This window comes from Rhipicephalus microplus, chromosome X, assembly GCF_043290135.1.
Source record: "Rhipicephalus microplus isolate Deutch F79 chromosome X, USDA_Rmic, whole genome shotgun sequence".
Taxonomy (NCBI): domain Eukaryota; kingdom Metazoa; phylum Arthropoda; class Arachnida; order Ixodida; family Ixodidae; genus Rhipicephalus; species Rhipicephalus microplus.
This window is the reverse complement of record NC_134710.1, coordinates 119,084,586-119,110,956: the sequence shown is the minus strand read 5'-3', so window position 1 is coordinate 119,110,956 and position 26,371 is coordinate 119,084,586. Positions and strand designations below refer to the sequence as shown.

The window sequence follows — 26,371 nt, the reverse complement described above, 5'->3', positions numbered from 1 at the left end:
AACTCACAATTTTGGGCCATGTTGTATCTAGAGATGACATTCTTTCGGATCCGACGAAACTCCGTGCCGTTGCCGAATTTTTTAAGCCGCACACCTTAAAAGAACTTAGCAGCTTCCTCGGTTTATGTTCATATTTTCATCGTTTTATTCGCAACTTCGCCTCTATCATATTGCCCTTGACTGACCTCTTCGCCGGCAACAGCGACCTTTCCAGTTGGTCGTGAGCTTGTGATGATGCATTCGCCACACTCCTCCACCTTCTTGCCTCACCTCCTATACTGCGACATTTTGATCCTCTTGCTCTGACGGAAATACACACGGATGCTAGCGGAGTTGGTCTCCGTGCTGTGCTCGCCCAGCGTAAACCCGGATTTGATGAGTACGTCGTCTCTTACGCCAGCCGTGCACTCACAAAAGCAGAAGGCAACTATTCAGTCACCGAAAAAGAGTGTCTAGCCATCATATAGGCAATAGGCAAGTTTCGACCCAATCTTTACGGGCGCCCATTCAGCATGGTTACAGATCATCATGCATTATGTTGGCTCTCCTCGTTAAAAGATCCCACCGGCCGGCTCGCCCGTTGGGCGCTTCGGCTACAAGAGTACGACATTCACGTCGTTTGCCGATCTGGGTGAAAACATTCCGACGCAGACGCTTTGTCCTAATCACCTCTACGATGTAGTGACAAGTCGCCGTCTTCACCTGACCCCGACATATCTGCACTTTGTGTCAGCGACATGCTACTCCAGGAGCAACGAAAAGATCCTTGGATCGCTTCACTTATCAACTTATTGAGTCGAACTACCTCGCAAAATATCCCTAGAGGTACGTGCCGTCAAATACAGCACTTCGTTATCAGAGATAGTTCTATACAGACGGAATTATCTCTCCGAAGGACGCCAATGACTCCTAGTTATTCCCAGACGTCTCCGCTCAGACATATGCTCCTTCTTTCACGCCGACCCACAATGCACCCATGCTGGAGTGTTAAAAACCTACACCCGCCGTTCCCACCGCTACTACTGGCCTGGAATGTATCGCTTCGATCGTCGTTACGTATGTTCTTGTCTCGCTTGCCAGCTCTGGAAGAATCCCACTCCAAGTTCTCCAGCTCCACTACAACCCATACCTTGTCCTGCCCGACCGTTTGACTGTGTTGGTATCGATCTGTATGGACCTCTTCCGATTACACTGACTGGAAATCGCTAGGTAATCGTTGCTATCGATCACCTTACGCACTACGCTAAAACGTCACCACTCTCTTCTGGGTCAGCGAGTGACGTTGGTCGTTTCACATTGCATCAGATCATTTTACGTCATGGTGCACCATGTAAACTCCTCAGTGACCGAGGGCGTGTGTTTTTGTCGGACGCCGTCGAATCGCTTCTCAAGGAATGCGAAGTCACTCATCGCACCACCACCACGTATCATTGTCAAACTAATGGCATTACAGAACGATTCAACCGTACATTAGGAGATATGCTGTCAATGTACATCGCAACCGATCACTCCAACTGGGACAGTATTCTCCCTTTTGTAACATACGTGCATAATACTGCTGTCCAAACAACCACTGGTTTCTCTCCATACTTCCTCCTTTATGGTCGCGAACCCTCTTGCACGCTAGACACCATCCTTTCTTACCGCCCGGATGTTGCTGAGTCGACGACGATGTCACAAGCTGCTAAATACGCAGAAGAGTGTCATCATCTTGCCCGCTTCCTCACGAGTGCTGAACAGCAATGCTAAAAACATCACCGCGATAGCCCGACGCTTCCGGCTTCTTATGCATCGGATAACCTTGTCTGGCTTCGCATCCCTTCAACCAGCCGTGGTCTCTCAATGAAACTGATGTACAAGTATAACTGCCCTTACCGTTTAAACAAACTTCACCCATCAATTACATCGTGGAGCCACTTGAGCAGCCCCATGATCAACGACGCCGTGGGCGTGAGGCCGTCCACATAGACAGCCTAAAACCGTATTACGATCCCTCTATTGTCTTCTGCCCATGAGTCGCCAGAGTGGCTCTTTTCCGGAGGGGAGGAAAATGTAGTGAAGAAGATGAGTGCTACTCAGATAGGCAGGGGGTATCACTCAGTCTGTGAAGAAGACGACTTTTGGCTGGCTGGGTACACTGGCTGGTTCCGCCATTACCACTTGACTTGTCGTGACCACTCTCTTGTTTTATAAAGGAGTGCCGCTCTAAAACGCCTCATCTTAATATATATATATATATATATATATATATATATATATATATATACATATATACATATATATATATATATATATATATATATATATATATATATATACATATATATATATATATATATATATATATATATATATATATATATATATATATATATATATATATATATATATATATATATATATATATATATATATATATGTGTGTATATATATATATATATATATATATATATATATATATATATATATATATATATATATATATATACATATATATATATATATATATAAGGTAAAGAAGTGTATACCTAGGGACTCGTTTTTCCGTGTTTTGACACAATTTTAATGAGATCTAACAGACAGTAATGCCAAGGAATGTACAGGGGAAGTTATTAGAACCAATGGAATGGAAATAAGAAAGAAAAGTGGGTGAAAAAATAACCAACCGTGAGCAGGAATCGAACCTACGACCTTCGAATAGCGTGTTGGATATATATATATATATAGTCTAGTGGCTTGGCTGCTGACCCACAAGTCGTGGGATAGAATCCCGGCTGCGGCAGCTGCATTTTCGATGGAGGCGGAAATGTTGTAGGCCCGTGTGCTCAGATTTGGATGCACGTTAAAGAACCTCAGGTGGTCAAAATTTCTAGAGCCCTCCACTACGTTGTCTCTCATAATCATATGGTTGTTTTGGGACGCTAAAGCCCACAAATCAATCAATCAATATATATATTGTAGTGGGGAAGAGGGAGAGAAAGTATCTGGTTGGAGCATCTGAAAGACTACGACGAAGAGCTGAGCTCTTGAGAGTGACTGACACCTTTTGAACCAGGCAGTTGGTTTTATTCAATAAACCCCCTTATAATTTGGTGGATGTTCGGGGTAGTCTTCGAAGCCGAACTACGAAGTCGCACCTTACCTGCAGTGCCAGCAATGCGGGAAGAACCCTCCACCCAAGGTACCTCACAAGTTTCTGCCTCTACATGTCCCGGCGTGTGGCCACTGCGTTACCCACCGATCTTCAGCGACACTGACGGCCAAGACGTTGAGAAGTGGCTGGCTACTTAGCACAAGGTGAGCGCAGCAAACAAGTGAGACGATGCGGCTAAGCTGACTCATGTAAGCTTTTACTTGTCCGGCGTCGCTAGTTTCTGGTTGCGCAATCAGGAAGCCGACATTGCCAGATGGGATTCATTCAAGGCCTCCTTTTCGCAAGTCTTTGATCGCCCTGCTGTGCGAAAACTCCGCGCAGAACAATGACTTCGTGAGCGCGCTCAACAGCCAGGAGAGACCTTTACCAGCTACATTGAAGACGTTGTTGACTTGTGCAAGCGGGCAAACCCAGCGATGCTCGAAGCCAGCAAAATCAAACAAATCCTCAAGGGCATACGCAATGACGCATTTCAAATGTTGTTAGCCAAGGACCCACAAACCATTGCCGAACTCGTCAGCTTGTGCCAGAGTTTTGACGAATTGCACAAGCAACGTGCCCAAACACGGCGCTCTCTGGAACAACGTGATTCGATCGCGGCCTTGACTCTCGGAGAACAGAACGACATGTTGGCTCGCATAAAGCAGTTCGTGCGGGAGGAGGTCGCTCGGCAGCTCTCCATTTTATCGAGTGCGCCCGAGCCAGCACAAACGCATCTTTTGGCCCCAGATCATCTGGCCCCAGCCATAAGGCACGTCATACAAGATGAGGTAGCTGACGCTTTGCCTTTCGCTCATTCACCACCTCTGGAGGCCGCACCCTTGACGTATGCGCAAGTCGTTGCAGCCAAAGCACCTCGACAGCCCACTTATGCTACATCACCGATCCCTGTCGGTCATCATCAGTTCCGTTCAGCCGGCCGATTGCAGCGTTTCCGAATCCGTGGCGCACCGCAGACAACCGCCCGATTTGCTATTCTTGCGGTTACGCAGGGCATGTGGCTCGCTTGTGCCGCCGCCGCCCTCTCGTTCAGAGCGACACCATGCAAAGATCGTCGCACGACTCTTGGCGCTTTAACAACACGGCACGTCAACAAGGATCCTCTTCACCTGACCACCCTCCCTTGGTCAGTCACCGATCTCCATCTCCCCGTTGTCGCTCCCTGTCGCCTATGCGCTGTCGACCCTGCCCTTCAGACGCGAAAAACTAGATGCCGCAGTTCTGGAGGCACTAACTGCGTCGTCCTCGAAAGAATCAAGTCCTCGCATTTCTCCGACAAACCTCATCAACATTTTTGTGGATGGTTACCGTACCCTTGCGCTTGTGGACACTGGTGCTGCCGTTTCAGTAATTGATTTAAAACTTTGCCGCCTGCTTCGGAAGGTTACCATGACGCCAAAGGGGTTGTCTCTCCGTACTGCCAGTGCTCACCATATTCGACCATCAGCTGCCTGTACCGCCCGTGTTCTCATCCAAGACGTTTTGTATACCATTGAATTTCTTGTGCTACAGGCGTGTTCTCATGATCTGATCCTCGGCTGGGATTTTCTGTCTTGTAATCATGTGGTTATCAACTGTGTGCTCGTGCTGAAGTGGCCTTCTCTGCGTTGTGTGCCCTGTCTCCGGAATTTCCGTTGAACAAGCTGTTTGTCGCTGACGACATCGACATACCACCGACTAGCACTGCCTTTCTTCCCTTATCTTGTGCCGATGTGTCTAAGCCTGCAGTGCTGTTTACGCCTTCCCAAACATTCCAATGTCGCAAGAGCCTCGCGTTGCCGTTTGGAGTTCTAGATATTTCGGCGGGTGCTGCCAATTTGTTTGTCACAAATTCCTTGCCGTCTCCCACAACCTTGCGTCGCAGAGAATATATTGGAACATTCCAAGACTTAGACGTTTCCTCCATCTTCGACCTTGACGGTGAAAGTGATTTGCAGGTTAATGCAATAATGCCATCTGCCCACGAAAACAATAATTTGTTTGGCCCCTCAATTGATGGCGAATTTGAAGAACCACACTGCAAAAAGCTTCTAGAACTTCTTCACCAGTTTCGCAGCTCGTTCGATTGCCAGCAGACGTCCTTAGGCCAAACTCACACCGTTGTTCATCACATTAACACCGGCTCCCAAGCACCTCTGCGACAGCGTCCCTACGGTGTATCTCCTGTCGAGCGTCGTGTGATCATTGAGCAAGTGGCCGACATGCTTCAACGTGGCGTCATTCGGCCTTCCAGCAGTCCCTGGTCTTCACCTGTGGTACTTGTGAGGAAAAAAGACCTCTCGATTGGCTTTTGCGTCGATTACCGCCGTTTAAACAAAGTCACGATTAAAGACGTATACCCTTTGCCGCGCATCGATGATGCCCTGGACTGCTTGCAAGGCGTTGAATTCTTCTCATCACTAGACCTACGATCCGGTTATTGGCAGGTCCCCATGGCACCATCAGATCGTCCAAAAACTGCTTTTGTGGCGCCCGATGGACTATACAAATTTAATGTAATGCCCTTTGGCCTTTGTAATGCGCCAGCCACATTCGAAAGGATGATGGATAGTGTCTTGCGTGGGCTAAAATGGAAGACATGCCTATGCTACTTGGATGATATTATTTTCTCCCCTGATTTCGACAGCCACATCCATCGTCTCAGCGAAGTCTTCAGCTGCCTCACGAGCGCAGGCTTTCAACTAAACATTAAAAAGTGCCACTTTGGAGCTTGGAAGCTCACAATACTTGGCCACGTTGTCTCAAAACAGGGCGTGCTCCCAGACCCAGAGAAGCTTCGTTCTGTCGCTGAGTTCCCGAAGCCTACGACCGTGAAAGCACTTCACAGCTTTGTCGGACTGTGCTCGTACTTTCGCCGCTTTGTGAAGAACTTTGCTTCGATAATTGCACCACTGACACAGCTGATCTCTGGTGACGGAGACCTCTCTGATTGGTCGCCAGCATGCGATGATGCTTTTGCAACATTACGCCATCTCCTTACTTCGCCACCTATTTTACGCCACTTCGACCCTACTGCTCCAACCGAGGTGCACATGGATGCCAGTGGCATAGGACTTGGCGCTGTCCTTGCTCAGTGCAAGCCTGGCTTCTCGGAGTATGCAGTTGCGTATGCCAGTCGCACCCTAACCAAGGCAGGGCATTACAAAAATTTCGTCCTTACTTATATGGACGGCCATTTGATGTAGTTACAGATCACCATTCACTCGGTTGGCTCGCTTCATTGAAGCATCTTTCGGGCTGGCTTGGACGTTGGGCGCTACGTTTACAGGAATTATATTCACGTCATTTACCACTCATGCCGCAAGCACACCGACGCATATGCTCTTTCTCGTTCGCCCCTTCCTTCAGCCGTTGCACCCGTTTCCTTCGCCGAAGCTACCATCGGCAGCATCGATACTGCTGACATGCCTTCGGAACAACGCAAGGACCCTTGGATAGCCTCACTCATCGGCGTTCTCTCCTCGTCTTCGGTGACACCACGCCAGCGTCTACCTCGTGCACTACGTCGGCGAATTCCCCATTATGCAGTACTGGATGCCATGTTGTACCATCACAACTATCAGCCGGATGGTAGGAAATGCTCTTCTTGTTATACCTCGCCATTTGCGCTCTAACATGTGCGTGTACTTCCACGCAGACCTTCAAAACGCGCACGCTGGCGTTTTGTAAACATACGACTGGCTTCGTCAGCGATTTTTCTGGCGTGGAATGTACTTGCACGTTTGCAAGTACATACGCTCCTGCACTAAATGTCAGTGACGGAAAACAACTTGTCATGCCTCTGGTGAATTACAACTATTACCGTGTCCAGCTCGGCCGTTTGTTAGAATCGGCATTGACCTCTACGGTCCAATACCTTGTACTCCTGCGGGGATTCACTGAATTATTGTGGCCGTTGACCACCTAACCCGTTACGCTGAAACCGCCGCTTTGCCAGCCGCTGCTGCTGGTGATGTCGCCTTGTTCATTTTGCGTAGCTTTGTCCTTCGCCATGGCGCGCCACGTGAGCTGCTTAGCGACCGTGGGCGTGCGTTTCTATCGCAAGTCGTCCAGGAGCTTCTCAGTGAGTGCAATATTATTCATAGCACCACTACAAGCTATTACCCACAGACAAACGGTTTGACAGAGCACTTTAACCGCACGCTCGGTGATATGCTTTCTATGTACATATCCTCCGACCATTCTAATTGGGACTTGGTGCTCCCTTTCGTGACGTATGCGTATAATATGGCCACGCAAGCAACTACTGGGTTTTCACCTTTTTTTCTACTGTACGAATGTGGGCCCTCTTCTACGCTTGACACGATACTTACTTACCGCCGAGATGCTTCAGAATACCACCCAGCCTCCGAACTTGTTCAGTTTGCCGAAGAGTGCTGCCAATTTGCGCGGTCATTTACGCCTGTCGCACAAGGTCTCCAAAAAGAACGACTTGACCAAGACAAGCCTGCTCACAGCTTCCCCGTAGGCTCATTTGTATGGCTTTCGGTTCCATTCCAGTCCCCCGGCTTCTCCCAAAAGTTTGTACCCAAGTACAATGGTCCGTACCGCATCGTTCAATGCACGTCACCGGTCAACTAAGTCGTCGAACCAGTGACACCTGCCGATGACAGACGATGCCGTGGTCGTGAGACAGTTCACATCAGCCGCTTAAAACCTTACTATGATCCCCTTGTGCTTGCTTCGCCGTGAGTTGCCAGGATGGCTCCTCTTCACCACCGATGTAGTGGGGAAGAAGGAGAGAGACAGTACTAGTTGAGCACCTGAAAGACGACTACGACGAAGAGCTGAGCTCGTGACAGTGACTGACGCCTCTTGAACCAGGCAGTTGGTTTTATTCAATAAACCCCTTTATAATATATATATATATATATATATATATATATATATATATATATATATATATATATATATTATGCAGACTTCCTTGATGTTATTTGCAAAAATATGTGGGTACATGGCTTTCACAGCGTTTGTAGTTTGTGCTTCAGATTGTGAAAAAGAACAGAAAAGGTGCTTCGGCACTCAGATCCTGTCTTCAACACTAAAGAAATAGATCTTTGACATTGTGGGAAAATTATGTCAAGATGTGTACAAACACTATATATATATATATATAGACGATATATGGCAGGCATGGTGGTTGAGTGGCTGTAGCCGTAGCGTTGCATATGGTCAAGTAGATCCTCCGTGAGCGGTCACAACATGGTTTATTTCGACGTTTTGGCCTAGAGTCTGGCCTTTCATCAGGAATTCAGGATCCTGATGAAGGCCAGAGTCTAGGCCGAAACGTCGAAATAAACCATGTTGTGACCGCTCACAGATCTACTTGACTATATATATATATATATATATAAACACACACACACTCACACATATACACACATAGGGTTTGTGTGTTCAAGAAAAACCTTTCATGTGAACAACGTACCCACACATCCTCGGAGGCCCATCTTTTTTCCGCAGAAACTTTCCTGCTGCAAAGGAATTCTTAAAAAAAAAAAGATGTCCAAGCGAGCTTTCACGAACAATTACGACTTTATTATCAACATATATCAAGGATAAGAAGCACATAACTTACAGTCTGCAGCCGCAATTGTGAAAGTGTGTACGAAGCCTTACAAGATTTCAGTGTTCAATGCCCTTCCGCCTTCAAGTGCAATGACTTCTTAGGCAGCAGCAATTGCTTTTTTGCGAGTTGATTAAATTATTAGGAACAGACCTAACTCGTGTGTGTTTGTGGTAATGTTATTCTAGTAACTGCAATACGTACATACAAACAAGCACAGGAGAAAAACTATTGGGTGTTGCACATGCTTCTAAAAAAGGTGCAGAGGGACTGACTACGTGCTCGTCAATCAATCAATTAATAGCAAGAAATATGTGAGCAAATGAAAAACTGAAAGCATACCACGTATTAGCAGGGCTTATACAAATGATGGGCAATAGTTAATGTGTGATAAGAATAGATAAATGTCTGATATGAGAGTAAAGAACAAATGTGTAATAGGTGACCTTATCTGTGCCGTGGGAGTGAACAAGGTTGCTGCTGCTTTGGTAATCTCTGTCGAAAACAGTGATCTCTGCCAAAAACCTTTCAGTGTTTCTTGAAGAAGAGTCATCCTTCGTAATTTCACATATTGCTATTGATGTCCACACGAGCACACTTGAAAAAAAATCTGCCTTCTGCTGCTCGGAGCCTCGGAGACCGGCTCAGCATACATACGTGCGACGCGACACGAACATCCTCCTTTCCCGGGCTTCCCTCTGCGCACCGCTGGTCAAGCAGGTTTCAGGACAATAGGCACAATGACATGTGTTTTCTCTCAACACATCTAAAGGGGCATGGCTAGCATGACGTGTACGTTTGAAGAATCTGAGCAACTGCGACGCACCGCTTGTTGAGAAGTGTCGATCGAGGCTGGTCCATGAAAGTTTGCCTACATGATGACTGCTATGATGCGCTCGATCCACATTTTGGTCAGTTCACATGCGATAATAATAAAACTAAATACATTGTTTCTTATAACATATGATACACTTAGGGAATCAGCCAGATTGTTTTGCCAGATGAGGAAAAGTTATTTGGCATCCTGTGATCAAATGTATTTGTAGAAGTTTGAATGAATTTTATAGTAACATTTTCAATGAAATTTTACAAGATTGTTTTCTGGTATTCGGCTGATCTATATATATTTCACTACGTTCTAATTTTATAACAATTGATGTGCAAATACACATATGCTTGGCATGTCCTTATATAGACAGCCAGTCAATGTTCAAAACTTAATGTCCGGTTGGACATCCAGTACGGACGTCCAGAAAACAACCACACAGGACATGTATTTTCACAGTACGTCCATTGGCTATCCGTATTGGATATCAATATGGCCAGACATCTGTATTCGTAATGGACAGCCAGCAGATATCCGTGGTTACTTGGGTACTGATACTTTTTCTCTGTGAAGAGATACTGCCAGCTGTGCTACATTAGTCGACTCGTGATGCTGCAAGGTAAAGCTGCATAGATGTGTGAAAGTGCAAATGAAGCACTGCTGCGGAAGAGTGTATGGAAACATAGCATGCCACTTCTCTCAATTTAAGAGATGTCAGATTAAATCATCTTTCTTGCACAAATGTAATTTCATATTTTAAGTATGAAGTTTTCAAATGTCTATGAATGCATATACATTCAGAACAAGAACAAAGTACAAGAAGCCTAGCAGGGTTCCTACCCTTACCGTTGTGGCATTTAACATTTGGCATTGGCATTACTTGACAACAGACTGAGCATGCTTTAATAATGTTTATGTGGAACACTTAATGGCTTAACATGCAATTATCTGTAAAGTATTGTATTAAGTCATGTTTTATGGAATGATGTCTATATACACAGTATGCTCTAACTGAAAAGAATTCATTGTGAAGCCAAGTTTTCTGATATGCTCAGCAATTAACAAGTGCCTGTTTGTTTTTCTCTAAATGCTAGGCAGAAAAAAAAAGCTCAATATAAACCATCTACAGTAGAATCTCGGTAAATGGAAATCTGTTTAATGGAACTGCTGTTTAAATGAAACAATTGTTTCTGACAAGATTGGTTACATTCTTGTATTGTATGCCCCTGCTAATCTCTCAGTAAACGGAACTCCTGTTAAACAGAATACATTTTACTGGTCCTTTCAGGTTTAGTTTAATGAGAGTCTACTGTATTCAGTTGGCCAATGATGAGGTCATCACTGAAGCTGGTTATCTTTCATATGTCTTGGATAGATAGTTTTTGCCAGTTTGAAAAATACTCCAGTACGCATTGCAGCATACCAAATTTTGCACCATGAAATGCTCTTTCTAAAAAATATATGTAGAGCAACACAAATTTTTGGATGGAATAAAATGTGAAAAGTGTGTAATTTTTGGTTGCTGGCTGGTAAACAGTGCAATAAAAAGCCCTATAAGTGCTTTTTGAATGCCATAACTAGTACTAAACAACGAATATATGCAAATAATGCTTTCAACATTTCTTTTGCAGAAAATGGTGCAGGAAGGCCAAGCAATGCACTGCCCGCAATGTCGTGTTATTGTCATGAAAAAATGGGGTTGCGACTGGCTGAAATGTTCTGTGTGCCAGACAGAAATCTGCTGGGTTACTAAAGGTCCTCGATGGGGACCTCAGGTTGGTACTCAGTATTTGCTCTGTTTTAGCATTTTGTGTTCATGGCGGTCGCATTTTTGGAGGAGACGGAAATGCTCAAGGCCTGTGCACTTATACTTTGTGCACATTAAAAAACCCCAAATGATTGAAATTTACGAATCCTCTCACTACGGCATCTCTCACAATAATGTAATTGTTTGGAACATTAAACCAAACAATAATAATAATAATAATAATAATAATAATAATAATAATAATAATAATAATAATAATAATAATAATAATTAATATTATTATTAACTTTATTATTATTATTATTATTATTATTATTATTATTATTATTATTATTATTATTATTATTATTATTATTATTATTATTATTATTATTATTATTATTATTATTATTATTATTGTCTTTGTCTGTGTTGTTGAAAAGTTGCAGTTGACAGGTCTGTGAATTCAGCTAATTATATTTTTGTATTAATATGTTAAAGTTTTCTTGAATTTTGCATTTTATGTACCAAAACCTCAGTATCTTTCCGAGGCATGCCACTAGCGGGGGATTCTCTAATAATTGGCCAACTGGGGTACATGAGTTTTTTTTTGATTGATTGACTTCATTGAAATTCAACTGCACATGGCTATGAATCAAACTTGCATTCTAATTCAGTCATTTCAAGCAAGGATTGATTAGTTTACACTAAGTACATGGCAGAGAAGTGCATTAAAAAAAGCCTATTAGAGACTGAATATGCTGAATATAGACTGTCAAAATCCAGTGCTCATTTCGTTATTTTGTGCATTGAAATGCTGCCATGAACTTGGTCACCATTGGAGTGACTATAGTAGTAGAATAACATACTATGCCTACTAGTAGACGACCATCCTTAATTTATCAGCGGATGACCATCCGCTGATGATCAAGCAATTACAGAGGCCCTTTGTGACTCTTTTCAAGAATTTGAGCTAAAAAGCACAACCAGTGACGTCAGTATATTATCTACTTTTTTCGAAGGTCTTGTCAGTAACTGACTGTATCAATCGTTTCATTTATCTGAAAACAAAGAAAACAAACACTGAAATACCCCTGATGACTAGAGATATCTTACATTTGTCACGTTGTGTGGCCAGACTACGTCAATCAAAGCGCTCTGGTGACTCGACAAAGCTTCAACAGTTTACTATCACTAAAAAAAACTACCTGCTAAAATGAGTTGGGCTGCTATAGAACATCATTTCATGGTTACCTTACCAAAGCTAATGAAATCAAATCCCTGTAAATTCCGGAAGGCCATCCTACCATCTGGTTCTTCATCTCACACGATGAAAATTAACGATGTTGCAGTTTATGATCCAGAGATAATCACTTCAGCCTTTAACACCTACTTCCACTCAGTCTCTTTGACTGACATCTTGGACACTCCTGCTTTTCATTCAAAATCTCATCCTTAAATCGACGATGTGTCAATGTCACTTGAGGTCATACTCAATCTCATTTTGAACTTATACACCAAGAAATCATGCAGTCCCAATGGCATCCCAACAGCTTTCCTCATTAAATATGATCTTTGGTGTAGCAGATACCTCACAGTTATTAGAAAATCTCTCTCGTCAGCGACACTTCTATCCTTGTGAAAACGTGCCACTATTCTTCCCTTATTTAATCAGGTATTGTTAAATTATCAAGCAATTATAGACCCATCTCTTCAACAGCACATTCATGTAAAATGCTAAAGCATATTGTCTTCAAACACATCATAGAATTCCTTGAAAAAGACAAAATTTTGAGCACTTTCCAGCACAGTTTCAGATGTGGTCTTAGCATCATTACTCAACTGAGAGAATTCATCCATGACATCAGATGACATCAGCAGCTTTTTAGACATAGGTGACCAGAATAATAACATATTCATTGATTTTGCCAAGGCCTTCGACACTGAATTTTATCCTAAACTATTGCACAAATTGTTTGGTATACCAAAGAATGCATCATTGGTTGGCTGGATATCCGGCTTTTTTTTGCATCGTTCACAATATGTGCGCTTCAACTCTATTAATTCGCCTTCAATGCTGGTTTCATCAGGAGCTTCCGAGGGTTCTGTGTTAAGACCCCTCTTATTCCTGCTTTATGTTAATGACCTCCCCTTGCACACTTCTGTGAAGATACATCATCATCATCATCATCATCATCATCAGCCTGACTACGTCCACTGCAGGACAAAGGCCTCTTCCATGTTCTGCCAGTTAACCCGGTCCTGTGCCTGCTGCTGCCAATTTATACCCGCAAACTTCTTAATCTCATCTGCCCACCTAACCTTCTGTCTCCCCTTAACCCGCTTGCCTTCTCTGGGAATCCAGTCAGTTACCCTCAACGACCAGCGGTTATCCTGTCTACGCGCTACATGCCCGGCCCATGTCCATTTCTTTTTCTTGATTTCAGCTATGATATCCTTAACCCCTGTTTGTCCCTAATCCACTCTGCTCTCTTCTTGTCTCTTAAGGTTACACCTACCATTTTTCTTTCCATTGCTCGCTGCATCATCCTCAATTTAAGCTGAACCCTCTTTGTAAGTGTCCAGGTTTCTGCTCCGTAGCTAAGTACCGGCAAAATACAGCTGTTATATACCTTCCTCTTGAGGGATAGTGGCAATCTACCTGTCATTATTTGAGTGTGCTTGCCAAATGTGCTCCACCCCATTCTTATACTTCTAGTCTGAAGAGTCTTCGAGTCTTCTAGTCTTCTAGTGTGAAGATACGCCTTATCGCAAATTACTGCATCATATATCACACTGTTAAATCTCCACTTGATCATGTCATTCTCAACAATTCATTTTTAAAATTTTTTTAGCTGGTTCAAATTTTAGTAAAATGAATGTTAATTTCTTCAAGACAGTCGTTATGTCATTTACCAGATGTTCATGCCCGTTGATTTTTTACTATGGTTTCAACAATGTCAGTCTTTGTAGGGTGTCTGAACTTAAGTATCTTGGTATTCTTATCACACATAATTTATCATGGTCCAAACATATTGATTTCACATGCAACTTAAAGCCTAGGTTATTCACATCGTCTTGCTCCTCAGAAAACCAAACTGTTTACCTACAAAACTCTTATTTGTCCCATTCTTGAATGTGACATCAAGAAACTAGAATCCATTAAAAAAAAAAAAAGCTGTGTGTTTTACATGCAAGAGATACGACAGAGATTTTCTCCAACGAATTTTGTTCCCAGCTAGATCTCACTACACTTGTGAAGCATTGTCATGCTGAATGCCTGAAATTTCTGCACAATTTAATCAATTTTTTTCACTTTGGCACTCTAGAATTCTATCTAAAATTTTCCAAATCTTTGTCGATCAGGAGTGACCATGCCCTTAAAATTGCAAATTTTTTTCACCCACACTGACATGTTCAAACACAGCTTTTTCCCTTCAACTATAGAAGCCTGAAATATGCTGCCTGGATGTGTTCGTTCTCTACCACTTCAAAAATTTTTGGAAGCCTGTTCATTAATGTTGACTTGTTCTTGTTTTTGTTTTTCTTTTGTCGCTCGTGCAACAGCCTCATTAAAGCTAAAGTATGTGAATATAAATATAAATAAAATAAAAACAAATGAAGGTGGAGGTTTTTTCCTGCCAATTGTAGAATTTGCGTGTGAACCAAGTTATAAGCAAAAAAATGTAGCACGTCATTGAATCACTTGTGAGAAGTTTATTGTTGAAGAATTTTTTTCTTTGTTGCAGTTGTAAGTACTTTCCACTGACGAGACATCAATATTTACTGTGGCGCTGGTGCCCTGTACTGCTTGACTTTTTTTTTTCTTTTTTTTTCTCTAGGGCAAAGGAGATACTTCTGCTGGCTGCAAATGTGGAGTGAATGGAGTAAAATGCCATCCCAAATGCAACTACTGCCACTGATCTTTGAACATCAAGACAAATGAGTGAGAGAGAGGTGTGTAGGTTCATTTTTTAAAACATTTTCATGGTGCCTATTTTGCCAGTAAGGAGTGGAATCGAGGCTATAACAGGCCTGTGTGCACTTCAGTGTGTGTGCACTTCAGTGTGCACTTCAGTGAGAGCACTTCAGTGAGAAACTCATGCTGTGTGCACTTCAGTGAGAAACTCATGCAATGCATTCACAATGAAATTCATAGACCCTCTCTATTTCATATTTCTTTTGTATTGCTTAATATTCTTGCTTACGAATTGCTTTTCACAACTTTGTAAAAACTTATTACCTTGTCAGGCTTTCTCGTAGTTTTAAGTATATATATTAATACGTTAAAACCTAGGTACAGCAAACATCACCCATGCATGAAATATGTTTGCTACTTCAAAAGTTCGGTATAATCGGACATGCTGTCAAAACTACCCATTCCAAACACAAGGGGAATGGGCAAGGAATCATTTAAGGAGTAAATATTAAGGATTGACAAGGGAAACACCGTGGTATTATCTAGAAAGAACACTGGCCCTGCATGGTGATGGCCATGGTCAGTCGTTTCCTGTAAGGTAGTGGCATCTGTTTGATATACATACATATTGTCAAAGTAGTCTGCTGCCATTTTTGGAGGTCATGGGAGTAAGCAGAAAAGGCTTCACTTAGGATGCTCTTCACCACATTAAGCTCAGCACTTCATATTACTGCAACATCTTTATAATGTTTTCTTTCAATTGCAGTTTTTGAAGGAAATGAGAAGTCACACTACAATAGGGTAGGTGAAATATATAGCTTTGTTAAAGCAGGAATATGGTGCTTTGTCAGATAGCTCTGTACTGATACGATAGCAGTGGGTTCACTGCAACGCTGGAATGTTAAACATTAACCACTTTCCAGGAGACAACAAATCATTATGGCTCAGATGGGTAGGTTGGCAAGAACATTTTAGCATGTTAATGTAGAAGTTTTAGTTCCTTTAATGGAGATTGTGAAAAAAATATGACATGCAAAGTACAAACGCACTGGCATAGTGCTTCACTCTTTTATACATCTTACTTACTATAAGTAGAACGTATTTTCTTTGACAGCAGTGAAAGTTAATGCAATTGTGGTGTCAAGTCCGACCCTTTACATAACATCATCAGAAAAATGTCTGTGTCGTTGCATCTGACAGTATGTGTTCGGATTTGTTAATTTATGTAGCTTTTCTGTAGCAATGGATTTATAAACAGGGCAGTAGCACTGCTGCACTCATGGCACACAGTGGATTAGAATTAAAACTAAAGCATACAAAATCTCACACTCAGGGTTTCTAGACAAGCAAAAGCATTGAACCAGTTAGTGATCTCTCATGTTGTGTGGTTTTTCCTTCATCTGTTGTGTGTTCCCGCACTCTCAGCCTGCTGAACGAATAATTTCTAGACAAGACAACAGTTCACACCATCGGCGGCACTCCATTCTCACATACTTACACAAGGTTTTTTTCTCGAGGGTCGGCCAATGAAGAGGTAGGCGAGGCCAGTGTAGATGGTCGTCTTTGGCAGCTTGGTGGCTGCTTGTGGTTGCTCTTTGCTGTAAATGGAGAATTTGGAACTAGTTGCTCCTTTGGCCAATGTTGGAAGAATTCCTGTGGTGTATTTGCGTTGGACTTCACGAAGCAGCCTACTTGAACTGCTACATGCCTGCAGTGTTGCTGGTGAACACAGCCCCTAAGTAACACTCCTTACCCAGTTTTCACCTTTACATTTCAATATCTTTTAAAGGGCTACTAAACTACCTCCAATATTTTTTCATACATTTCAAGTGAAGGTGCGCATCGTGTGCAGAATGCCTTCACGATCAACGATGTCACGTGACAGTGCCGCGAGCCGCCGGTGCGCCACGAATTTGAAAAAACGATCCCTCCTCCTCTCCAGGTCTTTCCGGCCTCCCTATGGCATCGATAGTTGAATCTGATGTGCAGCGCATTTATGCTGCGATTGGTCGAGTAATTGGTTAGCCTGCAGATCGTGCTCCTTGTTGTTTGTTGTGTTGCCCGCGTGCTCCCTCTCCATGGAGCACACATTCCTCTAGCCACTCACAGACCGCATGTGCATCTGCATGCCATGCGAGAATGAGAAAGGGGGGGGGGTAGTAATTCTTTAGGAAAAAACGGAAAGGTAAGAAAATGGGGTGTGGAGTGCACCATAACTGACACCTCAACCGATACACTCGGTGGGGAATAGAAACTGGAGGGACAGTGAGAGTGAAGAAAAGAAAGTAAGGCAAAAGAGGGAAGATATGAGAGGAGATGAGAAACATGAAGTGAAAAAAAGTTGGTGAGGGGGTTAAGTCAAAAATGAAAAGGAAAACTCACATGATGGGACGAGAAATACAGGGAGGCGCACTTGGTGAGAAGGCAAAGCGGTTTTGAGAGAGGGTACAAGTGGAAGGTAGCGAAAAAAAGACCAAAAGCAGCGATTGCAACGTTTTGATGATCAAACACGTCTAACTTCCCTATTATGGCACCGTTTCGAAAAATTCTCTTGGCTTTGTGTTTGTTGTACACTTGCGCCCCCCCCACTTTCCCACCATGACTGAATTTCGACGTCTGGATAGTTTAGGGGTCCTTTAAACACAGTGTTAACTCGTTCTAAAATTTCTGCAGAAAACAGTTCCCCACCAGGAGGACATTTTACCTCTCTGGTGATTCTGGTTGCAGATGTGCAGCCTCATGGTCGATCTTGTGCTCAGGCTTGCTTTCATTGTATATTCAAGCCATTCATCAATGCAGCACTCGGCTCTCTCAGCCAATGACTTCTTTGTTTGAGTTTCTGTGTGACGGTATATGCCTGGTATGAAGTTTTAACGTTGTTTTATTTGCTATGAATACATATACATCACTCTACTAATAGGCAATCATTGCCATTAAAAAACTACTGAATATAACCAAGTAAAAAAAAAGGTTTTGCTGCTGAACAGTCTATCATGATTAAAGTGGCCCTGCAACACTTTTTAAAGTAATCATCAAATAGCTTCATTAGAAGAGCTTATTGTTTCAAGAATCAACAGCCACAAGAATTTTTAAAATATGTCAAGTATGAGCAGAGTTACAAGGATTTGTCACACATCATAAGCACTTTGTCTCTGCTTTCATACCAGTTAGCATGCTGAATGCTGCGCAGAGAAGGGGTTGTCGAGAGGGCAAAAAGATGTGTCCTTTGTTGGAGCAGTTTCTTTTCATTTTTTTTTTCTGACGTGCGACTTACATTCAGTATGACTGAAAGCATGCGGGCAGGCACATGGGGACATCATGCAGTGGATATGGTAACTATGCAGCTCACGATGAGCAAATCAGCCAACAGCCATTGACTTTGGTTTATTCTTAAGTAATTTGGGTATATAGCATCATTTGTAGAAAAGAGAAAGAGATTTATAGCTGACATAAAGAATTAATTGTGAATTCTAGGAGACATAATTCGCTATAATGTTCGGCTCGCATGTTCTCAGAAATCTCCACTATCGATTGGCAGTATTTCCTGACCATACTGAAAAGCTGCTGCAGGGCCCCTTTATACATTGCGAAGTGAGGGTAGATTGGCTACTCATCCTCCTTGCATCTTTCGACTTGTGCATACGAAAGCGATGCGGAACGTTCTAGGATGCCTTATTGATTTAGTGCTGTTCGCCTAACGCGTTATAATAGTGAGAGGTTAGAGACTGCGTAGTACTTTTTCAGCGCTATGTGTAAGTATGGCATCTTCTTAATCTGTGAACATTTTTTTTTTCAGTAGCATTGAAATCAGGACAACTTGGACAAGGCTGATATTGCACTCTTGAAGAGATCAGCATTCTTCGATTTAGCATTCTCTAGTCACTTGATTGAACTGAAAGGCATTGTTTGTAATGTTGATGGATGCAATAAAACAGTAATAGCTACAACTAATATTGTAATACTCTCATGGCTATGAAGAATGAATGTTTTTGTATTGCAAAGCATGCTGCATTTTTTCTTATGTGTGACAGAACATGGTCAGAACATGGTCATTTTATGTCAACAGCCCCAACCAATTTTGTCTGCCATCCCCAACTTCATGGAAAAAAAGGATATATTTATGTACATGTGTCTGTGTGCACAATGATTTGTTTTGTAAAAAATAAAACTAAGAGAAACCTCATCAACTATATTCTACAATGAAAAAAATCGAGCATTTAAAGGTACGTTAAATTGTGTCAGCTGGGGACACCACATGGGAGAAAAATGTTTGCCATTCATTTTCTGTATTTACTGTTGCTATTACCATATTTACATTATAAATGGCACGCATAGTTTTGCTTTTAGAAAGTAATTAGAACACTATTTTGTCATTGTTATTTGTATGACCTAGTCCTACAATTGTCGTAATTATAATGCTTAATAGGTGCTATTTGAAAAAAAAAATTGGACAAAAACCTAGGTTTTCTTTCATATAATAGGCATTGGTGAAAATTAATTAATGCTCGTAGCACTTATGTCCTGCCAGAATTTTATTTACGCATGTCACCATTATGTAAAAGCCATCAGAATTCGTCAAATATGGCATATCAGGGCACTCTAGCAGAGCTATAAAAGATCCAGCAATAATCGATTATCATAAGAAAAACTACATTAGTAGCTATATATATATTGTAGGGAACTATGCGAACGACGACGAAGTAGCATTAAACGGCAAGCCACAGCGTTGGTGCACAGGCACGACCCGAGCTTGCGTTTGTTTTGTATTTTTGGCCTGTTGACGTTCCTCGCTCTTTTGGCGTTACTCAGCCTTCCAGTAGGTCTGTACGTAAATAAACTGCGTGACATCTGGTGGAGGTGTGTGGACTCCTGTACAAACCTGGAACTTCGCTCCCGTAAGCTTCCCCCTCTACGTGACACGAACATGGCCACTGAGACGCCTCTCCAGGCGGGATCTTCGACCATCCGTGTCACTTGCGGCGCCGTGTATCCTCAACGAGACCCTCCTATCTTCACGGGCTCCACTGAGTCAGACGTCGAAGATTGGTTGGCAAGGTACGACAAAGTCGGCGCAAGTAACAAGTGGGACAACCCAAGTAAGCTGGGCTACGTCACATTCTACCTTGCGGACACCGCGCAACTGTGGTTTAATAACCATGCAGCTGACATTACTACGTGGTCTGCATTCAAGACTGCTGTTACAGATGTCTTTGGACGACCTGCGGCACGCAAACTTCAAGCCGAGCACCATTTACGTCACCGTGCGCAGCAACCAGGCGAGACCTACACGGGCTACATTGAAGATGTGTTGCATCTATGCAACCGCATCAACTCTACCATGCCTGAGGAAGAAAAAGTCAGGCACATATTGAAAGGCATTGACGACGGCGCCTTTCAGATGTTGCTCGCGAGAAATCCCCCCACAATTGCTGTCCTCGTTTCCCTCTGTCAAAGCTTCGATGAATTGTGTAGGCAGCGCGCAATTGCTCGTCAAGCCCTCACGACGCCAGACACGCTCGCAAGCTTGCACCTAGCTGCCCATCCTACCGATCAGCAGCCGCTGCTTTCGACAATCAAGGACTTCGTCTGCGAAGAGGTAGCGCTAGCTGTCACTGCTGCCACTGACACATGAGCCCACGCAAGCTTTGGCACCGGACCTCCAACACGTCATTCGGACCCAAGTCGCTGAGGCCCTTCCGCTGATGCATCAGCAACCACCAGTCACTACGCCTCTCACGTACGCCGCCGTCGCTGCTCAGCCTATGCAACAGCGTATGCCATGTGCTCAACCTGCCACGCCACCCTATGTCGTGCCTACAACCCCAATCGCTGCGCCATATCCCTACGTGAGATCGTCAGCTCCATTTTACCGTCGCTCAGACGCTTGGAGGACGCCGGATAATAGGCCCGTCTGTTTTGCCTGCGGTATCGCTGGACACGTCGCCCGCCACTGTCGCCGAAATCCCCCTCCAGTCGACACCGTGGGCCGGCCAATGGCGTCGTCGTCTAGGACGCCATCAAGGTACACCACTGACGGTCCTCGACCCTACGCAAACCATCGGTCACCATCGCCCCGACGACGCTCCCTGTCACCTATGCGTCGCCGACCTGCTACGGAAGAGGGAAACTGATCGCTGCAGCTCCGGAGGCAACAGCTGCATACAAATCGAACTGCTTAAAGCCTCCATCTTTCTCGCCGCAAAACGTTATTGACGTCAATGTTGAGGGGACCGCCGCACAAGCGCTTATCGACACAGGGGCCGCCGTTTCTATAATCTGTGAGACCTTATGCCGCAAGTTGAAAAAGGTGACGACGCCTCTTTCGGGCCTGATGCTCCACACGGCCAACTCAAAGTGCATAGAACCTACAGCTGTGTGCACTGCACGTGTCATTATCCAAGGTGAACTTTATGCCATTGAATTTTTTGTGCTTGCATCATGCTCCCACGAAGTCATTCTTGGATGGGACTTTCTTTCGCGTCATCGAGCCATCATAGATTGCTCACGTGCAGAAGTTGCCCTTAAACCGCTGCCAACCTCTTGTTTGGTAGATTCTCTTTCTGAAGCTTACAAACTTGTCGTTGTTGCAGACACGGAAATAGCACCGAGAACATCCACCCTTGTAGCCCTGACCTGTACGGCCGCTCCTGCCGGAACTGTTTTGTTCACTCTGTCTGACGTATTTACCTGCCGCCATAGCCTACACCTGCCCTTTGCCGTACTCACCGCGGAATCCGGTGTTACCGCCATGCTCGTCGCGAACTCGCTATCGTCGCCAGTTACCTTACTTCGCGGAGAATGTTTGGGTAACGTACAAGACGTTGACCTCTTGCGCCCTCTAGAGTTCGCCGAACACCCACCTCACCTCCAGCTCAATGCTATGACGCCACCTGTGGCCACACTGCCCGCGCCAAACTCATTCCAGCCCTCTGTTGCCGCTGAGCTATCGCCGACACAAAGAAGGGAACTCTTGTCCCTTCTTCGAGAGTTCTGTTCTGCCTTCGATTGCGCTCAACCATCTTTGGGTCGCACAGCGAACATCACGCACCACACTGACACCGGTACTCATGCTCCCTTACGCCAACGACCATATCGAGTTCCAGCGGAAGAGCGCCGTATTATCAACGAACAAGTCGACGATATGCTCAAGCGTGGTGTCATCCAGCCATCGCAGAGCCCTTGGTCGTCCCCTGTTGTACTTGTGCGCAAAAAGGATGGGTCTATCCGATTCTGTGTCGACTACCGGCGGCTCAATAAGATAACTCGGAAGGATGTGTACCCGTTGCCACGCATCGACGATGCTCTCGATTGCTTGCAAGGAGCAGAATATTTCTCCTCTTTAGATTTACGTACAGGATATTGGCAAGTTCCAATGCTGATCCTGACCTATCGAAGACTGCATTTGTAACACCTGATGGGCTGTATGAGTTTAACGTCATGCCGTTTGGACACTGCAATGCCCCAGCTACCTTCGAACGGATGATGGACACCATCCTTCGCGGCTACAAGTGGAACACGTGCCTTTGCTAGCTAGACGACATCGTCGTTTTTTCTCGCGACTTTTCGGCTCACCTTGTTCGTCTTCGTGCTATTCTCACTTGTCTCACCTCTGCTGGCCTTCAACTTAACATCAAGAAGTGCCATTTTGCCGCACGTCAGCTCACTATACTGGGTCACGTCGTCTGCAAAGAGGGTGTTCTCCCGGATCCGGCAAAACTCCGCGCCGTGGCCGACTATCCGAAGCCCAATTCCATCAAGACGCTTCGAAGTTTTATCGGCCTGTGCTCATACTTTCGTCGATTTGTGCGCAACTTCTCTTCCATCATCGCGCCTCTTACCAACCTGTTGACAACTTCCAAAGGCATGTCTGCTTGGTCAAAAGAGTGCGATGAATTCTTCACCGCGCTTCGGCGGTTATTATCACCTCCAATACTACGTCATTCTGACCCCGATGCGCCTACGGAGGTCCACACCGACGCCAGTGGTGTCGGTCTTGGTGCTGTATTGGCTCGACGAAAACCAGGGTACCAAGAATACGTGGTCGCTTACGCGAGCCGAACCCTCAAGAAAGCCGAGTGTAATTATTCCGTCACGGAGAAAGAGTGCCTCGCAATTGTCTGGGCTTTGACGAAGTTCCGCCCATACCTTTATGGCCGCCCTTTCGAAGCCGTCACGGACCACCACGCTCTATGCTGGCTATCATCGCTCAAAGACCCGTCGGGGCGCCTTGGTCGTTGGGCGCTTCGCCTACAGGAATACGACATTCGTGTTGTATACCGATCCGGCTGCAAGCACTCCGACGCTGATGCGCTATCCCGCTCGCCGCTACCGGCTGACCCAACCTCCTCGTCACCTTCTTCAGCTGTCATAACACCAATCGACTTCACAGACATGGCATCGGAACAACGCAAAGATGTATGGATTTCCCAACTCCTCGCCTTTCTGACTGATCCGCTAGCTAATTTGGTCTCGAGAACTATCCGCCGTCAAGCCACACATTTCGCTATTCGAGACGACCTACTCTATCGCCGGAATTACACGTCTGAAGGTCGGAGGTGGCTGTTAGTGATACCCAACCACATGCGCTCGGAAATCTGTACTGCTTTCCACAACGACCCGCAAAGTGCTCACGCTGGCGCTCTCAAAACGTACAACCGTCTACGTCAGCGGTACTACTGGCGCGGCATGTACACATTTGTCCGCAAGTACGTACGTGCTTGTACTGCATGCCAGCGACGTAAAGTCCCACCTCAACGCCCTGCTGGTACACTTCAACCTCTGCCTTGTCCAGGGCGTCCGTTTGACCGCGTCGGTATCGACTTATACGGACCACTTCCCACGACGTCTTCTGGAAATAGGTGGATAATTGTCGGCGTGGACCACCTCACGCGTTACGCGGAGACGGCAGCACTACCTGCAGCAACCGCGAGGGAAGTTGCGTTTTTCATCTTGCGCAACTTTGTTCTTCGCCATGGTGCTCCCCGCGAACTTTTGAGCGACCGGGGGCGTGTTTTCTTGTCTGACGCCATTCAAGCGTTGCTCGCTCAGTGCAACATGGTTCATCGCATGACGACAGCATATCACCCGCAGACGAATGGCCTCACAGAACGATTTAATCGCACTCTCGGTGATATGTTGACGATGTACACAGCTTCAGACCAGACCAATTGGGGCACTGTCCTTCCGTTCGTCACGTATGCGTATAACACCGCTACGCACGCGACAACAGGGTTCTCCCCTTTCTTTCTGTTGTACGGATGTGAACCATCGTGCACGCTGGACACTATTCTCCCATACACGCCCGACTCCTCTGAGTACACTGCAATTTCTGATGTTGCCAGGTACGCAGAAGATTGCAGACGATTGGCCCGTTCACTGACAACTGAGGACCAAGGCCACCAGAAGCTACGGCATGACACCGACCGACATCTCTCTACTTTCGCGACTGGTGCTCTCGTTTGGCTCTGGATTCCACCGAGCACTCCTGGCCTTTCGTCGAAATTACTGGCACGATATCACGGGCCCTACCGCATTCTCGCCCGTACGTCACCAGTCAATTACGAGATTGAGCCTTTGACAAAGTCTCATGACTTACGCCGTCGTGGCCGAGAAATTGTGCATGTGAGTCGCCTGAAGCCGTTTTACGACCCCGCTATAGTGACTACGCCTTAAGTCGCCAGGTTGGCTACGCTATTCACTGGGGGCCAATGTAGGGAACTATGCGAACGACGACGAAGCAGCATGAAACGGCAAGACACAGCGTTGGTGCACACGCGCGACCCGAGCTTGCGTTTGTTTTGTATTTTTGGCCTGTTGGCGTTCCTCGCTCTTCTGTCGTTACTCGGCCTTCCAGTAGATCTGTACGTAAACTGCGTGACAATATATATATATATATATATATACACATTTTTTCCAATAATGCCAAGGAATGTATAGGGGAAGTTATCAGAACAAATGGAATGTAAATAAGAAGAAAGAAAAGTGGGTGAAAAAATAACCAGCCGTGAGCAGGAAGCGAACCATATATATATATATATATATATATATATATATATATATATATACACGCCACACTCACCGCCATAGCTACAGGTGACGCTGACTGACGCTCCCACGTTTAAATTCACATATAAACCCAAAACCCAATAAAGTGGCTGGGAGGATAGCTGCTGTGGTAGCTCAGTGGTAGAGCATCAAACGCGTTATTCAAAGGTCGCATGTTCGGTTCCTACCCACGGCAAGTTATCTTTACAGCAAGTTATCTTTTCAACCACTTTTCTTTCTTCACATTTACATTACAATTAGGTCTAATAACTTCCCTAATACATTCCTTGGCATAATTGTTTGTTAGATCTCATTAATATTGTGTCAAAACACAGAAAAATGAACCCTTAAGTATACACTTCTCTCCCTGATATATATATATATATATATATATATATATATATATATATATATATATATATATATATATATATATATATATATATACCCAGTTAAAAAAAACAATTGGAACCAATTGGAAATATCAATGGGTCCAAATGGAAATAGTCATTTCCAATTGGACCAATTCGTATAACCAGCAGGACCAATTGGAATCTTCAAATGGTTCATCTACTTCCAATTGGGCCAAATGGAATCTCCAATTGGGCCATTTGGAACAATTGGAATTGCCAATTGGTCCACTAGGATCAAATGGTATAACCAAGAAGACCAATTGGAATTTTCAAATGGTTTGCCTACTTCCAATTGGGTCATTTGGATTGCCAATTGGATATGCTCACTCCCAATTGGGCCAAATGGGATTTGCAACAGGGCCAACTGAAAAAAAATGAATTGCCAAATGGTTCAATTGGATTTGTTCACTTGCATTTGGGTCAAATGAAATTTCCATTTCTAACTCAGCCATGTGAAACAATTTAATTGAAAATGGTTCAAGTGGGTTTACTCATTTCCAAGTGGACCAAATGGGCTTTTTTTCAACTAGGCCATTTGAATAATGTGCAAATGCCAAATGGTTCAATCAAAAATGGTTGCTTTTAGTTGGGCCATAAGCTTCCCTTGGAAATTCGCATGCACAGTTTGGTCAGAAACTTGGAGTCGCTTTGAACTGTTCCGTTCATTTACTTGCAAAATGTTAAAAAATTCCAAGGGTC

The 26,371-nt window shown here is 44.3% G+C and overlaps 2 protein-coding genes across 20 annotated transcripts in view; one reads left to right on the top strand and one right to left on the bottom strand.

Annotated features, from left to right (window-relative positions):
* LOC119176363 (ranBP-type and C3HC4-type zinc finger-containing protein 1) overlaps positions 1 to 19,166 on the top strand; it is a 105,512-nt gene extending 86,346 nt beyond the window's left edge. For 9 of the 12 annotated variants that reach the window (XM_075877482.1, XM_075877481.1, XM_075877486.1 and 6 more), the window contains 3 exons: positions 11,181 to 11,324; positions 15,139 to 15,253; positions 19,015 to 19,166. In XM_075877482.1, the coding sequence (XP_075733597.1) occupies positions 11,181 to 11,324; positions 15,139 to 15,219 (225 nt within the window). In that variant the 3' untranslated portion in view covers positions 15,220 to 15,253; positions 19,015 to 19,166. Of the gene's footprint in view, positions 1 to 11,180; positions 11,325 to 15,138; positions 15,254 to 15,981; positions 16,017 to 19,011 lie in introns of all 12 variants that reach the window. The other 3 variants (XR_012886943.1, XR_012886944.1, XM_075877484.1) reach the window with 3 other exon arrangements.
* Positions 1 to 26,371, bottom strand: part of LOC119176365 (uncharacterized) — a 218,696-nt gene that overhangs the window by 31,144 nt on the left and 161,181 nt on the right. For 3 of the 8 annotated variants that reach the window (XM_075877508.1, XM_037427613.2, XM_075877505.1), the window contains one exon: positions 16,714 to 16,813. The exons of 2 other annotated variants lie outside the window; for them this stretch is intronic. In XM_075877508.1, the coding sequence (XP_075733623.1) occupies positions 16,714 to 16,813 (100 nt within the window). Of the gene's footprint in view, positions 1 to 15,270; positions 16,814 to 17,146; positions 17,338 to 26,371 lie in introns of those variants that run through there. 3 more of the 8 variants (XR_012886945.1, XM_075877510.1, XM_075877513.1) reach the window with 3 other exon arrangements.